The 19,009-nt window shown below is 45.9% G+C and overlaps 1 protein-coding gene across 1 annotated transcript in view; it reads right to left on the reverse strand.

Moving 5' to 3' along the window:
• LOC138353483 (beta-1,4-glucuronyltransferase 1-like) overlaps positions 1 to 19,009 on the reverse strand; it is a 73,738-nt gene that overhangs the window by 44,129 nt on the left and 10,600 nt on the right. Inside the window, exon 2 of the mRNA XM_069306454.1 lies at positions 7,498 to 7,647. Coding sequence (XP_069162555.1) covers positions 7,498 to 7,647 — 150 coding nt within the window. The remainder of the gene's footprint in view (positions 1 to 7,497; positions 7,648 to 19,009) is intronic.

Consider the following 19,009-nt stretch of genomic DNA (forward strand, 5'->3'; position numbering starts at 1 on the left):
TTCCTGTGTGTGTGTGTGTGTGGGAGTGTTGGCACTGACACCTCCCTGTGTGTGTGGGAGTGTTGGCACTGACACCTCCCTGTGTGTGTGTGTGTGTGGGAGTGTTGGTACTGACACCTCCCTGTGTGTGTGTGGGGAGTGTTGGCACTGACACCTCCCTGTGTGTGTGTGTGGGAGTGTTGGCACTGACACCTCCCTGTGTGTGTGTGTGTGGGAGTGTTGGCACTGACACCTCCCTGGGTGTGTGTGGGAGTGTTGGCACTGACACCTCCCTGTGTGTGTGTGTGGGAGTGTTGGCACTGACACCTCCCTGTGTGTGTGTGTGTGGGAGTGTTGGCACTGACACCCCCTGTGTGTGTGTGGGAGTGTTGGCACTGACACCTTCCTGTGTGTGTGTGTGTGTGTGTGTGTGTACTCACCTAGTTGTACTCACCTAGTTGTGTTTGCGGGGGTTGAGCTCTGGCTCTTTGGTCCCGCCTCTCAACCGTCAATCAACAGGTGTACAGATTCCTGAGCCTATCGGGCTCTGTCATATCTACACTTGAAACTGTGTATGGAGTGAGCCTCCACCACATCACCCCCTAATGCATTCCATTTGTCAACCACTCTGACACTAAAAAAGTTCTTTCTAATATCTCTGTGGCTCATTTGGGCACTCAGTTTCCACCTGTGTCCCCTTGTGCGTGTTCCCCTTGTGTTAAATAGACTGTCTTTATCTACCCTATCAATCCCCTTCAGAATCTTGAATGTGGTGATCATGTCCCCCCTAACTCTTCTGTCTTCCAGCGAAGTGAGGTTTAATTCCCGTAGTCTCTCCTCGTAGCTCATACCTCTCAGCTCGGGTACTAGTCTGGTGGCAAACCTTTGAACCTTTTCCAGTTTAGTCTTATCCTTGACTAGATATGGACTCCATGCTGGGGCTGCATACTCCAGGATTGGCCTGACATATGTGGTATACAAAGTTCTGAATGATTCTTTACACAAGTTTCTGAATGCCGTTCGTATGTTGGCCAGCCTGGCATATGCCGCTGATGTTATCCGCTTGATATGTGCTGCAGGAGACAGGTCTGGCGTGATATCAACCCCCAAGTCTTTTTCCTTCTCTGACTCCTGAAGAATTTCCTCTCCCAGATGATACCTTGTATCTGGCCTCCTGCTCCCTACACCTATCTTCATTACATTACATTTGGTTGGGTTAAACTCTAACAACCGAGTACAGAGCCCTGTGGGACTCCACTGGTGACTTCACGCCAATCGAAGGTCTCACCCCTCACCGTAACTCTCTGCTTCCTATTGCTTAGATACTCCCTTATCCACTGGAGCACCTTACCAGCTACACCTGCCTGTCTCTCCAGCTTATGTACCAGCCTCTTATGCGGTACTGTGTCAAAGGCTTTCCGACAATCCAAGAAAATGCAGTCCGCCCAGCCCTCTCTTTCTTGCTTAATCTGTGTCACCTGATCGTAGAATTCTATCAAGCCTGTAAGGCAAGATTTACCCTCCCTGAATCCATGTTGGCGATTTGTCACGAAGTCCCTTCTCTCCAGATGTGTTACCAGGTTTTTTCTCACGATCTTCTCCATCACCTTGCATGGTATACAAGTCAAGGACACTGGCCTGTAGTTCAGTGCCTCTTGTCTGTCGCCCTTTTTGTATATTGGGACCACATTCGCCGTCTTCCATATTTCTGGTAGGTCTCCCGTCTCTAGTGATTTACTATACACTATGGAGAGTGGCAAGCAAAGTGCCTCTGCACACTCTTTCAGTACCCATGGTGAGATCCCATCTGGACCAACCGCCTTTCTAACATCCAGATCCAGCAGGTGTCTCTTGACCTCCTCTCTCGTAATTTCGAACTCCTCCAAGGCCGCCTGGTTTACCTCCCTTTCTCCTAGCACAGTGACCTCACCCTGTTCTATTGTGAAGACCTCCTGGAACCTCTTGTTGAGTTCCTCACACACCTCTCTGTCATTCTCTGTATACCTGTCCTCGCCTGTTCTAAGTTTCAATACCTGTTCTTTCACTGTTGTTTTCCTTCTGATGTGACTGTGGAGTAGCTTTGGTTCGGTCTTGGCTTTGTTTGCTATATCATTTTCAAAATTTTTCTCTGCTTCTCTTCTCACCCTGACGTACTCATTCCTGGTTCTCTGGTATCTCTCCCTGCTTTCTGGTGTTCTGTTATTCCGGAAGTTCCTCCACGCCTTTTTGTTCAGTTTCTTCGCTTCCATACATGCCCTATTATACCATGGATTCTTCTGTTGCTTCTCGGATTTTTCCCTTTGGGCCGGGATGAACCTGTTTACTTCCTCCTGACACTTTTGTGTAACATAGTCCATCATACCCTGTACAGACTTGTCTCTGAGGTCTGTGTCCCAAGGTATTTCACTTAGGAAACTTCTCATCTGTTCATAATTCCCCTTTCGGTATGCCAGCCTTTTGATTCCTAGTTCTTTTTGGGGGGAGATAAGTCCTAGCTCTACCAGGTACTCAAAGTTCAATACACTGTGGTCACTCATTCCCAAGGGCGCTTCCATCTTAACTTCCCTTATATCCCATTCATTTAGGGTAAATATCAAATCAAGCATTGCTGGTTCATCTTCTCCTCCCATTCTTGTTGGCTCTTTGGTATGCTGGCTTAGAAAGTTTCTTGTTGCCACGTCCAGCAGCTTAGCTCTCCATGTTTCTGGTCCTCCATGCGGGTCTCTGTTCTTCCAATCTATCTTCCCATGGTTGAAGTCTCCCATAATTAGTAGTCCAGATCCATTCCTGCTAGCAACAGAAGCTGCTCTTTCTATTATGTTAATGGTGGCCATGTTGTTTCTATCATATTCCTGTCTAGGTCTTCTGTCATTTGGTGGTGGATTATATATCACTGCGACTATAATTTTTTTCCCTCCATTTGTTACAGTACCTGCTATGTAGTCACTAAAACCTTCACAGCCCTGAATATCCATCTCCTCAAAATCCCAGCCTTTTCTTACCAGCAGAGCTACACCACCCCCACCTCTTCCTTCCCTCTCTTTCCGCATAACATAATAGTCCTGTGGAAACACTGCATTTGTTATTGTTTTCGTGATCTTTGTTTCTGTGAGGGCTATTATGTCTGGGTTTTCCTCTAGTACCAGTTCTCCAAGCTCATTTGCTTTATTTGTAATTCCATCTATGTTAGTGTACATCGCTTTGAGGCTCACTTTCTTCTGTCCCTTCTCAAATCTCCTCCTTGGTGAGTGTTCTGCTGGTGGGGGAGGCTGTTCCATGGGTGTGAGGACCTGTGAGATGGGTAACAGGATCTCAGAGGATACTGGAATGAGGGGCGGGGGATCCAGTGAAGGGGGAGGGACAGGGAGGGTATGGGGTGAAAGGGGAGGGAGGACGGGAAGGAAAGGGGGGGAGGGAGGACTCGGGAGGAGGGGAGGGGTAGAAGGGTGGGGATTGGGTGTGGGGGGAGGGAGATTTGGCTGAACTTTTGAGTGGGGGCAGGGAGGGTTTGGGGTAGGGGGGTTTTCTATGCAGAGGAGGGAGGCGGGGTTGTCCTCCCTTCTGGTGTTACTGGGTAGCTGGTTGTGGGTTCCCCCCTCGCCTCTGGGGGTGTTGTGTTGGGAGCTGTGACTTCCTGGTTTTTCCCTCTCGCCCTGCGCCTCTTCCTTGCTTCTGCCGCCACGGCTCTCTCCTCCCTTGTCATGTCTCGCTGGAGGAATACATTTTTTAATTTTCCCACGTTTTTCAGGGAGCTCTTCCTTGATAGGATCCTCTCCTTTGTGTTCTCGTTTGCAAACACTATCTTTATCATTCGGTCTCGGTCTTTGTTGTACCGGCCTAGCCTGAAAACCTTCTCAATGCTATGCTCGGCCCCTTCCATGTCTAGTGCCTTTAGTACTTCATTCACTGCTGCTTTGTCCTTGTCATTCCACTCTGTCCTATTGGTTCCTTCCTGTTCCCTAATACCCACAGCAACCACTGATCTTTTCCTTTCCAGCAGTTGGCTAGTGGAACGTGCCGCCTCCTGCGAGGTGGCTGCTTTCATGGCCACCTCCATCACTGCAGTCATTACTTCAGAGTTATTTTTTTTTAGTATTTCCGCAAATGTTGCTTTTATTGTGGCATTCTCATCCAGAAAACTATTACCACCTTCTCCCTGGGTGGTTTTCTGACTCTCAGCCTCGAAACCATTCTCTTTGAGGGTTCTAATCTCCTCCTTTGCTGCTGTCAGCTCTCTTTTCAGGTTGCTTATTTCGTTCTTCATTTCCTGCATCATTTCTTGCATCTCACTCTTGATGTCCTCCAGAAACTGGGCGAACATTTCCTTCATCTCGTCACCTTGGCTCTTTCCTGCTCACCTGGGACCTCTGGCTGCCATCTTGACCCTGTTGGGATGGGGGAGGGAGAGAGAGAGAGAGGGGGAGAGAGAGAGAGAGAGAGAGAGAGAGAGAGAGAGAGAGAGAGAGAGAGAGAGAGAGAGAGAGAGAGAGAGAGAGAGAGAGAAAGGGAGTGATAAAGGGAGAGATAAATGGGTGGGTGGGGGGGGATCCGACCCTTCCACTGAAGTGAGAAGAAGGTAGACGGGGAGGGGGGGAGGAGATGGAGAGAGAGGCGGGAGGGAGAGGAGAGGAGAGGGAGAGAGTGGATGAGGAAGAGAGCGGGTGAGGGAGAGAGCGGGTAAGGGAGAGAGGGGGGGAGGTGTGTGTGTGTGTGTGTGGGCAGAGAGGGAGAGGGAGGGGGAGGGAGGGGGAAGGAAAGAGAGGGAGGGAGAGGGGGAGGGAGGGAGGGAGAGAGAGAGAGAGAGAGAGAGAGAGAGAGAGAGAGAGAGAGAGAGAGAGAGAGAGAGAGAGAGAGAGAGAGAGAGAGAGAGAGAGAGTGAGAGAGAGAGAGAGAGAGAGAGAGAGAGAGAGAGAGAGAGAGAGAGAGAGAGAGAGAGAGAGAGAGAGAGAGAGAGAGAGAGAGAGAGAGAGAGAGAGAGAGAGCAGGAGAGAGAGAGCAGGAGAGAGAGATAGTGGGAGTGGGAGAGAGGGAGTGGGAGAGAGGGAGAGTGGGGAGGGGAAGAGTGTGTGTATGGGCGATGCGGGGGACTGGGGGTGGGGGGGGGGCGGAGATGGCGACTAAGTCAGGTCAGGTCAGGTGGTGGGGTCAAGAGGGGGGGGATAGTAAGGTCTATCCCAGGTGTTAATGCCTTTTCCCCTGACTGAACAATTGTGTGTGTGTGTGCGCGTGCACGTGTGTGTGTGCGTGCACGTGTGTGTGTGTCTGTTTTAGCGTGTGCACACTTGTGTGCGTGTATACGTACGTGGGCGGGCGTGCTTGTTAGTGTCAAGATATCCCTTATGCGTTACCTCTGCCTAAATGAGCCACTCTGAGATTTTAAAATATATTTGATATCCTGAACGAGAATTTGATAATCTTTTACCTCAATCTGTACACCTGATTAATTGACCAGAGAGGGGTACATACCAGACTGCCTCCCGCTCACACAACCAGATGAGTAAGGGCAGGGCGATGTACGATGACGATGTTTATCCTTCGTTGTCTCCCACTAGGTGATTCACTAAATGCTGGTAGATTGATGAGGTCTTCTTCTCTGTCTACACAAAGCTCTGGAATCAGTCACTGTATCGTTATGTGACAGTTCACTAATTCACTGTACCACTGATCACAGTCACCACTCGCAGCACAATCAGGTAGCTCCACGGCGGGTCGTCCCACCCGGTCAGGTCACACACTTACATGCACCGGTGATGCCCTAGCTCCACTTTTGGTTTCTTCGCCAAATCTTCGCACTATCGCTAGCGATATGACTATGCTATGTTGCACCCTGCTAGCTACACACTGCGAGAGGCCAAATACTATGATCTAGCCTCTATACTCCTTCAATGTCCCGAGAAATTGACGAATTTCCGCGGACCTCACTAATCGCGTGTCTCCTACAGACTCCCACTGCGCGCGCGTGTGTGTGTGTGTGTGTGTGTGTGTGTGTGTGTGTGTGTGTGTGTGTGTGTGTGTGTGTGTGGGAGTGTTGGCACTGACACCTCCCTGTGTGTGTTGGAGTGTTGGTACTGACACCTCCCTGTGTGTGTGTAGGAGTGTTGGCACTGACACCTCCCTGTGTGTGTGGGAGTGTTGGCACTGACACCTCCCTGTGTGTGTGTGTGTGTGGGAGTGTTGGCACTGACACCTCCCTGTGTGTGTGTGGGAGTGTTGGTACTGACACCTCCCTGTGTGTGTGTGGGAGTGTTGGCACTGACACCTTCCTGTGTGTGTGGGAGTGTTGGCACTGACACCTCCCTGTGTGTGTGTGTGTGTGGGAGTGTTGGCACTGACACCTCCCTGTGTGTGTGTGTGTGTGTGTGTGTGGGAGTGTTGGCACTGACACCTCCCTGTGTGTGTGGGAGTGTTGGCACTGACACCTCCCTGTGTGTGTGTGGGAGTGTTGGCACTGACACCTTCCTGTGTGTGTGGGAGTGTTGGCACTGACACTTCCCTGTGTGTGTGTGTGTGTGGGAGTGTTGGCACTGACACCTCCCTGTGTGTGTGTGGGAGTGTTGGCACTGACACCTCCCTGTGTGTGTGTGTGTGTGTGTGTGGGAGTGTTGGCACTGACACCTTCCTGTGTGTGTGGGAGTGTTGGCACTGACACCTTCCTGTGTGTGTGTGTGGGGGTGTTGGCACTGACACCTTCCTGTGTGTGTGTGTGTGTGTGTGTGGGAGTGTTGGCACTGACACCTCCCTGTGTGTGTGTGGGAGTGTTGGCACTGACACCTCCCTGTGTGTGTGTGTGTGGGAGTGTTGGCACTGACACCTCCCTGGGTGTGTATGTGGGAGTGTTGGCACTGACACCTCCCTGTGTGTGTGGGGGGGAGTGTTGGCACTGACACCTCCCTGTGTGTGTGGGGTGGAGTGTTGACACTGACACCTCCCTGTGTGTGTGTGTGGGAGTGTTGGCACTGACACCTCCCTATACTCACCTAATTGTACTCACCTAGTTGTGCTTGCGGGGGTTGAGCTTTGGCTCTTTGGTCCCGCCTCTCAACTATCAATCAACTGGTGTACAGATTCCTGAGCCTACCGGGCTCTATCATATCTACATGTGAAATTGTGTATGGAGTCAGCCTCCACCACATCACTTCCTAGTGCATTTCATTTATTAACTACACTGACACTGAAAAAATTCTTTGTAACGTCTCTGTGGCTCATCTGGGTACTAAGTTTCCACCTGTGTCCCCTTGTTCGTGTCCCACCCGTGCTGAAGAGTTTGTCTTTGTCCACCCTGTCAATTCCCCTGAGAATTTTGTAGGTGGTTCCACACACACACACACCTTTCTGTGTGTGTGTGTGTGTGTGTGTGTGGGAGTGTAGGCACTGACACCTCCCTGGGTGTGTAGGAGTGTTGGCACCTCCCCACTGAGGCACTGACACCTCCCTGGTGTGTGGGAGTGTTGGCACCTCCCCACTGAGGCACTGACACCTCGCTGGATGTGTTGGCACCTCCCGCCTGAAGCACCTTACCTCCTTGGGTGTGTGGGAGTCGTGGAAGAAGATATGGAAGGTGACCAGCTTCCTGATCTCTGACCTGGCACACTGGCGCAGGTACAGTATGGTGGCGACGGTGGCGTTGAAATCGTCCCCGGGGGCGTACAAGGCAATGCTCACGGGGCCCTGAAGAGGTATTGCTGAGGTCACCACGCTGCTCAATATTGGTGATAATTACACAGAGAAATCACACTAATATGATATATATATATCAATGAGAAAATCAACTGGAGCTCTTAGGTGACTCGAACCCCTCCCACGCCACCAATGGACTGCAAACCGCCACCTCTACCAATGTATAGGTATGTGGTGTTAATGGTATAGTGGGAGAGGTGGCGGCTGGCAGTCCGACGGTTGCGGGTTCGAGTTACCTAAGAGCTCCAGTTGACTTTCTCACTGGTGATAACCATATGGTCATTATGTCCTTAGTGATCATATCAGCAACTTACATATATTTCAGTGCACACGTCCTCCAATAAGACCGGATTTTTGCACATACAACAGTACCTCCTTTGAATATGAACATGGAGAAGCGAACGAGGCATCGAATGGACCCATTGATTCATGTGTTCATATATATGTATTTATATGTGTATATATATATATATATATATATATATATATATATATATATATATATATATATATATATATATATATATATATATATATATATAACTGAAAACTCACACCCCAGAAGTGACTCGAACCCATACTCCCAGATGCCACGCAACTGGTATGTACAAGACGCCTTAATCCACTTGACCATCACGACCGGACATAATGAGGTGATAGCCGAGGCTATTTGAACCACCCCACCGCCGGCACTCGGATAGTAATCTTGGGCATAGCATTTTACCAAATCACCTCATTCTTTGGGGCACACGTGAGGAACACAAATGCGAACAAGCCTGAATGGTCCCCAGGACAATATGCAACTGAAAACTCACACCCCAGAAGTGACTCGAACCCATACTCCCAGATGCCACGCAACTGGTTTGTACAAGACGCCTTAATCCACTTGACCATCACGACCGGACATAATGAGGTGATAGCCGAGGCTATTTGAACCACCCCACCGCCGGCACTCGGATAGTAATCTTGGGCATAGCATTTTACCAAATCACCTCATTCTTTGGGGCACACGTGAGGAACACAAATGCGAACAAGCCTGAATGGTCCCCAGGACAATATGCAACTGAAAACTCACACCCCAGAAGTGACTCGAACCCATACTCCCAGATGCCACGCAACTGGTATGTACAAGACGCCTTAATCCACTTGACCATCACGACCGGACATAATGAGGTGATAGCCGAGGCTATTTGAACCACCCCACCGCCGGCACTCGGATAGTAATCTTGGGCATAGCATTTTACCAAATCACCTCATTCTTTGGGGCACACGTGAGGAACACAAATGCGAACAAGCCTGAATGGTCCCCAGGACAATATGCAACTGAAAACTCACACCCCAGAAGTGACTCGAACCCATACTCCCAGATGCCACGCAACTGGTATGTACAAGACGCCTTAATCCACTTGACCATCACGACCGGACATAATGAGGTGATAGCCGAGGCTATTTGAACCACCCCACCGCCGGCACTCGGATAGTAATCTTGGGCATAGCATTTTACCAAATCACCTCATTCTTTGGGGCACACGTGAGGAACACAAATGCGAACAAGCCTGAATAGTCCCCAGGACAATATGCAACTGAAAACTCACACCCCAGAAGTGACTCGAACCCATACTCCCAGATGCCACGCAACTGGTATGTACAAGACGCCTTAATCCACTTGACCATCACGACCGGACATAATGAGGTGATAGCCGAGGCTATTTGAACCACCCCACCGCCGGCACTCGGATAGTAATCTTGGGCATAGCATTTTACCAAATCACCTCATTCTTTGGGGCACACGTGAGGAACACAAATGCGAACAAGCATTTGCATCGGCCACGCAACCGATGCATCGGCCACGCAACTGGTATGTACAAGACGCCCTAAGGCGTCTTGTACATACCAGTTGCGTGGCATCTGGGAGTATGGGTTCGAGTCACTTCTGGGGTGTGAGTTTTCAGTTGCATATTGTCCTGGGGACCATTCAGGCTTGTTCGCATTTGTGTTCCTCACGTGTGCCCCAAAGAATGAGGTGATTTGGTAAAATGCAATGCCCAAGATTACTATCCGAGTGCCGGCGGTGGGGTGGTTCAAATAGCCTCGGCTATCACCTCATTATGTCCGGTCGTGATGGTCAAGTGGATTAAGGCGTCTTGTACATACCAGTTGCGTGGCATCTGGGAGTATGGGTTCGAGTCACTTCTGGGGTGTGAGTTTTCAGTTGCATATTGTCCTGGGGACCATTCAGGCTTGTTCGCATTTGTGTTCCTCACGTGTGCCCCAAAGAATGAGGTGATTTGGTAAAATGCTATGCCCAAGATTACTATCCGAGTGCCGGCGGTGGGGTGGTTCAAATAGCCTCGGCTATCACCTCATTATGTCCGGTCGTGATGGTCAAGTGGATTAAGGCGTCTTGTACATACCAGTTGCGTGGCATCTGGGAGTATGGGTTCGAGTCACTTCTGGGGTGTGAGTTTTCAGTTGCATATTGTCCTGGGGACCATTCAGGCTTGTTCGCATTTGTGTTCCTCACGTGTGCCCCAAAGAATGAGGTGATTTGGTAAAATGCTATGCCCAAGATTACTATCCGAGTGCCGGCGGTGGGGTGGTTCAAATAGCCTCGGCTATCACCTCATTATGTCCGGTCGTGATGGTCAAGTGGATTAAGGCGTCTTGTACATACCAGTTGCGTGGCATCTGGGAGTATGGGTTCGAGTCACTTCTGGGGTGTGAGTTTTCAGTTGCATATTGTCCTGGGGACCATTCAGGCTTGTTCGCATTTGTGTTCCTCACGTGTGCCCCAAAGAATGAGGTGATTTGGTAAAATGCTATGCCCAAGATTACTATCCGAGTGCCGGCGGTGGGGTGGTTCAAATAGCCTCGGCTATCACCTCATTATGTCCGGTCGTGATGGTCAAGTGGATTAAGGCGTCTTGTACATACCAGTTGCGTGGCATCTGGGAGTATGGGTTCGAGTCACTTCTGGGGTGTGAGTTTTCAGTTGCATATTGTCCTGGGGACCATTCAGGCTTGTTCGCATTTGTGTTCCTCACGTGTGCCCCAAAGAATGAGGTGATTTGGTAAAATGCAATGCCCAAGATTACTATCCGAGTGCCGGCGGTGGGGTGGTTCAAATAGCCTCGGATATCACCTCATTATGTCCGGTCGTGATGGTCAAGTGGATTAAGGCGTCTTGTACATACCAGTTGCGTGGCATCTGGGAGTATGGGTTCGAGTCACTTCTGGGGTGTGAGTTTTCAGTTGCATATTGTCCTGGGGACCATTCAGGCTTGTTCGCATTTGTGTTCCTCACGTGTGCCCCAAAGAATGAGGTGATTTGGTAAAATGCTATGCCCAAGATTACTATCCGAGTGCCGGCGGTGGGGTGGTTTAAATAGCCTCGGCTATCACCTCATTATGTCCGGTCGTGATGGTCAAGTGGATTAAGGCGTCTTGTACATACCAGTTGCGTGGCATCTGGGAGTATGGGTTCGAGTCACTTCTGGGGTGTGAGTTTTCAGTTGCATATTGTCCTGGGGACCATTCAGGCTTGTTCGCATTTGTGTTCCTCACGTGTGCCCCAAAGAATGAGGTGATTTGGTAAAATGCTATGCCCAAGATTACTATCCGAGTGCCGGCGGTGGGGTGGTTCAAATAGCCTCGGCTATCACCTCATTATGTCCGGTCGTGATGGTCAAGTGGATTAAGGCGTCTTGTACATACCAGTTGCGTGGCATCTGGGAGTATGGGTTCGAGTCACTTCTGGGGTGTGAGTTTTCAGTTGCATATTGTCCTGGGGACCATTCAGGCTTGTTCGCATTTGTGTTCCTCACGTGTGCCCCAAAGAATGAGGTGATTTGGTAAAATGCTATGCCCAAGATTACTATCCGAGTGCCGGCGGTGGGGTGGTTCAAATAGCCTCGGCTATCACCTCATTATGTCCGGTCGTGATGGTCAAGTGGATTAAGGCGTCTTGTACATACCAGTTGCGTGGCATCTGGGAGTATGGGTTCGAGTCACTTCTGGGGTGTGAGTTTTCAGTTGCATATTGTCCTGGGGACCATTCAGGCTTGTTCGCATTTGTGTTCCTCACGTGTGCCCCAAAGAATGAGGTGATTTGGTAAAATGCTATGCCCAAGATTACTATCCGAGTGCCGGCGGTGGGGTGGTTCAAATAGCCTCGGCTATCACCTCATTATGTCCGGTCGTGATGGTCAAGTGGATTAAGGCGTCTTGTACATACCAGTTGCGTGGCATCTGGGAGTATGGGTTCGAGTCACTTCTGGGGTGTGAGTTTTCAGTTGCATATTGTCCTGGGGACCATTCAGGCTTGTTCGCATATATATATATATATATATATATATATATATATATATATATATATATATATATATATATATATATATATATATATATATATATATTGTCGGGGTCCACCTCCAATGAGAGGGGAAAGGGGCGAGTAACAGTATACTCAAGGTCACTCAATGTAGCCCTGCGGGTCTTCACTCTATCCTCGTAGCGCCACTGTACGCCAGGAGCGTATCCCAGTCAATCCCAACCGGCCTCTGATCAAGAAGGAGTGGGAACACAACTTGTTCACTTAACTGTTGTATGCCCGCCTCAACACAGGGCTCTACTACTAACCACAAGGTCGCCAACTGGTGTTTTCGGTGTCCAGTAACACGTCAGTGGTTTTGTTGAATTGTGGTAACAGGGGCAAGAGCACACTCAATATGTCTGATATCGGGCAGGTATTTACTTCTATCACTCTCTGCTTTCAGGTATTACATAGCCACAAGAAATATGGAGGGGATGATATAAACACCAATGTACTTTGTATTTTACTTAAAACTCATTCAAAGACATCACAAGATTATATCAATAAGCAAACAGCTGTTTCAGGCGGGAGTCGCTCGTTCCCACATATATAATATGAACTCACCAAGCCGGCAACGCTCCCCCTCACGTCAATGTCAAAATCAGCTGGGCGACTACCCCCCGCACAAATGTTACTTTATGTGTTTGTGGCGTGACGCGCCAGTTTCTTTAAGTTCTCAAAGATCACTAGAAGTTCGAACACACAATATTTGCGACAATAGCATGTAAATACTTCGCTACACTGATCTTGAGCTCAATCAAACATCTCTATATTAATAGACACAATACCTCACTATCATAGTATAACATACTGCCCTTCATTTAATGATAACGTATGCAAGTATATATCACTGGACTTCTCAGTAATTCCTTCCGTGGGCGATAACACAATTAATCACTGCACACATGAATGATTATTCAATACACAAGCATAGACATATATATGTATGTGGATGAGTCATAGACATCAATAATGGTGATAACATAGTTACTGGGCACATAGCCTAACTCCAAATACTGGCCTATTCATATATATATATTGTCTCACTAAATGATCATCTTAAAGTCTCATGATAGACATTATCAACACAGTAAATTCATCAATTACTCCGGGTGCCTGCACACACCAATAATAATCATAAATATCGTGAGTACTCTTTATAGTCCCACTCTTCACACTGGTGCCTTACTGTGACATAGGTGAGCCTTGCTCACGACATACAAAATACTCTGGCTAAATAATATAGCTGACTAAAGGGGAATTGGGAGGGAAACTAGAATCACCTACTTCCACCTATCCTCCGGTGAGAGTTGAGTTGTAGCTCCTGGTCCTGGCTCCTGCCTCGTGTAGGGAACGCCCCCACACACACACTGTCGTGTCCTCCAGGAACTCAATCAACGTCCCACTGTAAGCGCGTCGTCTCCATGCCTTTTCACTGCAGGTCCGTGCTCCTCCTCGACTTCTTGTAGGGTTGGAGTCGGTCTCCCGGCCGTCGACTTTTCCTCCCAGCTACGGCTGCCTGCCTACGTCTCGGCTGCAGTCGTTCGGATTCCCGAATAGTTTCCTTCTTCCACTGCTTCCCGGTGGCTCGGTCCAGCCACTATGCCGTCACAAACGGGCGAACTGCCTCAGACGTCGCATACGTCACTGCCCAGACTTCACTTCTTCTTGCACAGTACCTGTCCTGGAGCACTTGTTGCTCAATATCCCGTCGATTCCCTCTCTGGTCCAACACATGAACGAAGGAAGACCTCACAGAGTACTGGCAGACTTCGGGTGACGCGTAAAATCCACGGGAGCGAGAAACAACTGTCAAACTGACAGGACCAATCTTCGCACGTCCAACCACCTTGACGTGTCGTGTCAGACTGATTCCCTCACGGAGGATTGGCCCAGCAACTACGTCATCACTGTGAAGCTATCAGCCGTCGCATACGTCGCTGCCTAGACTTCACCTGCACAACACCTGTTCCTGGAGCACTTGTTGCTCAATATTCTGTCAATTCCTTCTCTGGTCCAACACATGAACGAAGGAAGACCCCCACAGGTGATGGCAGACCACGGGTGATGCGTAAATCCTCCGGAGTCGGGGTAAACTGTCCAACTGACAGGACCCCCCAGCGCACGTCCGACCTCCTTGACGTGCTGTCTTAGACTGATGGCGCCAGCGCGGCGCAATGACCGGACCCCCCTTCCTTCGTGACGTCATATTCGCCACGGGAGGTTTTCATTGGCTCCCTGTGCCACGTCGCTGTCGGTGACCAATCTGGTGTCACTGACGTCACACAGTTTTAGCGTCAAAACGTCAAAACAGAAGAGCCAGCGCCATATTGGCTTCCTAAAGGGCCTAAACCACAGGCCAAAATACTCTTCTTATATGAATTTCTCGGCACTTCGAGAACACTACATTCCCCCACATATACCAAACTGATGCCTGCGACGTAGAGAACGCTCAGGTAAGGTGGACATGACTCTTACTGCAGGCGTGGGAGAAATATAAGGGGGGGAACACCGTCACATAATATATATATATATATATATATATATATATATATATATATATATATATATATATATATATGCAACAATGATCACAAAAACACTGATCCAAGTATGCAGAATAACCACATATGAAAAATAGAAACTGCTTAACGCGTTTTCGGCTAATTCGCCTTCATCAGAGCAAAGTAGAATGAAGATAAGATTGCTGATCAGACCTTTATATCCGCCTGGGCAGATCACCTGACCACCAAAAATAAGTGGAGGAAAGGAATTATAAGAAAGAAGGTAACTGCAGAAGGCCTATTGGCCCATACAAGGCAGCTCCTATGAATATCTCCAAGTGCCATACGTGTTTAAATGATTGCTATATTGTTTTGACGTGCTATATTGAGGCTTAAATAGGGATCCAACTTGTACATACCGGGGCTCACATTAAGGCTGTTGTTACAATGTTTGATCAGAGCAGACTCGATCACGTTTCGTTCAACAAAATCCTTACTTTTAACAATACATTTTGCCCCTGTGAAGTCGATAGAATGATTACATAAACTGGAATGTAAATACAATGCACTGGATTGCTGGGCTGTACGAATAGCGTATGAATGCTGTTTTAAACGCGAGGAAAGAGATTTACCTGTCTGGCCGATGTAAACACATGCACACTCATTACAAGGGATGGAATACACACAACCTGCTACAGACGAGGGCGAATTCTTAATTAACATGGACTTAACTGTATTATCATTTTTGAACACTAGATTAATATTAAGGTTCTTCAGGGCTGGGGCAAGATTTACTAGACCCTCAGAATATGGTAATACCAACGAATTTTTCAGTTCTGGTTTCGACTTAGTAGTCTGTTTGTAGAAAGTCCTTTTTGCTTGACCAAACGCAAGATCCAAGATCGATTTTGGGTATTTTAACTTCTTCCCAATTTCAAATATATTTGCTATTTCTTCATCGAAAATCTGGTATGTTTCTCAGAGCACTGAGAGTTTGTAGTCCGGAATTTTTCGATGAAGAAATAGCAAATATATTTGAAATTGGGAAGAAGTTAAAATACCCAAAATCGATCTTGGATCTTGCGTTTGGTCAAGCAAAAAGGACTTTCTACAAACAGACTACTAAGTCGAAACCAGAACTGAAAAATTCGTTGGTATTACCATATTCTGAGGGTCTAGTAAATCTTGCCCCAGCCCTGAAGAACCTTAATATTAATCTAGTGTTCAAAAATGATAATACAGTTAAGTCCATGTTAATTAAGAATTCGCCCTCGTCTGTAGCAGGTTGTGTGTATTCCATCCCTTGTAATGAGTGTGCATGTGTTTACATCGGCCAGACAGGTAAATCTCTTTCCTCGCGTTTAAAACAGCATTCATACGCTATTCGTACAGCCCAGCAATCCAGTGCATTGTATTTACATTCCAGTTTATGTAATCATTCTATCGACTTCACAGGGGCAAAATGTATTGTTAAAAGTAAGGATTTTGTTGAACGAAACGTGATCGAGTCTGCTCTGATCAAACATTGTAACAACAGCCTTAATGTGAGCCCCGGTATGTACAAGTTGGATCCCTATTTAAGCCTCAATATAGCACGTCAAAACAATATAGCAATCATTTAAACACGTATGGCACTTGGAGATATTCATAGGAGCTGCCTTGTATGGGCCAATAGGCCTTCTGCAGTTACCTTCTTTCTTATAATTCCTTTCCTCCACTTATTTTTGGTGGTCAGGTGATCTGCCCAGGCGGATATAAAGGTCTGATCAGCAATCTTATCTTCATTCTACTTTGCTCTGATGAAGGCGAATTAGCCGAAAACGCGTTAAGCAGTTTCTATTTTTCATATGTGGTTATTCTGCATATATATATATATATATATATATATATATATATATATATATATATATATATATATATATATTTATATATATATATGTCGTACCTAATAGCCAGAACGCACTTCTCAGCCTACTATTCAAGGCCCGATTTGCCTAATAAGCCAAGTTTTCATGAATTAATGTTTTTTCGTCTACCTAACCTACCTAACCTAGCTTTTTTTGGCTACCTAACCTAACCTTACCTATAAATATAGGTTAGGTTAGGTTACGTAGGGTTGGTTAGGTTCGGTCATATATCTATGTTAATTTTAGCTCCAATAAAAAAAAATTGACCTCATACATAGAGAAAAGGGTTGCTTTATCATTTCATAAGAAAAAAATTATAGTAAATATATTAATTCAGGAAAACTTGGCTTATTAGGCAAATCGGGCCTTGAATAGTAGGCTGAGAAGTGAGTTCTGGCTACTAGGTACGACATATATATATATATATATATATATATATATATATATATATATATATATATATATATATATATATATATATATATATATATATATGTCGTACCTAGTAGCCAGAACACACTTCTCAGCCTACTATGCAAGACACGATTTGCCTAATAAGCCAAGTTTTCATGAATTAATTGTTTTTCGACTACCTAACCTAACCTAACCTAACTTTTTCGGCTACCTAACCTAACCTAACCTATAAAGATAGGTTAGGTAGGGTTGGTTAGGTTCGGTCATATATCTACGTTAATTTTAACTCAAAAAAAATTTACCTCATACATAATGAAATGGGTAGCTTTATCATTTCCTAAGAGAAAAATTAGAGAAAATATATCAATTCAAGAAAACTTGGCTTATTAGGCAAATCGGGCCTTGCATAGTAGGCTGAGAAGTGCATTCTGGCTACTAGGTACGACATATATATATATATATAATTATATATATATATATATATATATATATATATATATATATATATATATATATATATATATATATATATATATATATATGTCTCATTGAATATGACCGCATATTCTGTATTTACTATCTTCTGATTTAGGGCTTCTATCCCTCTAACTATTTTTTTAGCATCAGGGCTTAGCTGAAATAGGAGTTCTCCAAAACTCATTTTCGTAATATCAAGGTGAAGAAAAGAGTGAATTACTATAGAATGTATCACACTTATTTATACAATTTGCACAACGTTTCGAACCTCCATGGTTCATTCTCAAGTGAAGAGATCTTACAATGCTGGTTGATTTTATACCCGCACTGGGTCAGGTGATAAGACAATAAAGGTAAAAACATGGGGGATACATAAGGGATAAATGGGGGATGAAGCACATAAGAACATAAGAATAAAGGTAACTGCGGAAGGCCTATTGGCCCATACGAGGCAGCTCCAATCTACATACAAAGATTAATCAGGTGTAATTGGCCTGTTATGTTGAACAGTGTCTTCTGTGTTGGCATCGTTATGTTCTGGTCTTGTCCTTACTCTCATGGTGGGTAGAGTAAATAGTTCCGTGATTTGATATATTATTAAATATGACCGAAAAAGTAAGATTAATAATTCTAACACAAATTTTCTCTTTCTTTCTTACGTTTCTTTTCACTGTTGATGGTAATTCAAAAATCAATTCTCGAAAATTCATTTTTATTTCTAGTCTGACGGGACACTTGAGCGCGTTTCGTTAAACTTATTACATTTTCAAAGACTTTAGTTTACACACACACACACAACTTTAACTGAATAGAGCTTAAACGTCTTCGAGTTTTTTATACCTACATTTGGTATAAAAAGATGTTTAAGCTCTATTCAGTTAAAGTTGTGTGTGTGTGTGTAAACTAAAGTCTTTGAAATTCACTTCTCTCTAGGTTAGGTAGGGTTGGTTAGGTTCGGTCATATATCTACGTTAATTTTAACTCAAATTTAAACAAATTAACTTATGCATAATGAAATAGACAGATTTATCATTTCATAAATAAAAAATATGAGAAAATATATTAATTCAGGAAAACTTGGCTTATTAGGCAAATCGGGTCTTGCATAGCAGGCCGAGTACGACGTTCTGGCTACTAGGTACAACATTATATATATATATATATATATATATATATAATATATATATATATGTATATATATATATATATATATATATATATATATATATATATATATATATATATATATGAATAATGAAAACTCACACCCCAGAAGTGACTCGAACCCATACTCCCAGGAGCAACGCAACTGGTAACTACAGGGCGCCTTAATCCACTTGACCATCACGGCCGTCAAAAGGAAGTGATAGCCAAGGCTATTTGAGCCACTTCCCCGACGAGCTTATGCATAACTTATGCATAATGAAAATGCATAATGATAATGGCTGTGATGGTCAAGTGGATTAAGGCACCCTGTAGTTACCAGTTGAGTTGCTCCTGGGAGTATGGGTTCGAGTCACTTCTGGGGTGTGAGTTTTCATTCGCATATAGTCCTGGGGACCATTCAGGCTTGTTCTCATTTGTGTTCCTCACGTGTGCCCCAAAGAATGAGGTGATTTGGTGAAATGCTATGCCCAAGATTACCATCCGAGTTGCCGTCGCAGAAGTGGCTCAAATAG

The sequence above is a fragment of the Procambarus clarkii genome, chromosome 58 (genome assembly GCF_040958095.1).
Source record: "Procambarus clarkii isolate CNS0578487 chromosome 58, FALCON_Pclarkii_2.0, whole genome shotgun sequence".
Taxonomy (NCBI): domain Eukaryota; kingdom Metazoa; phylum Arthropoda; class Malacostraca; order Decapoda; family Cambaridae; genus Procambarus; species Procambarus clarkii.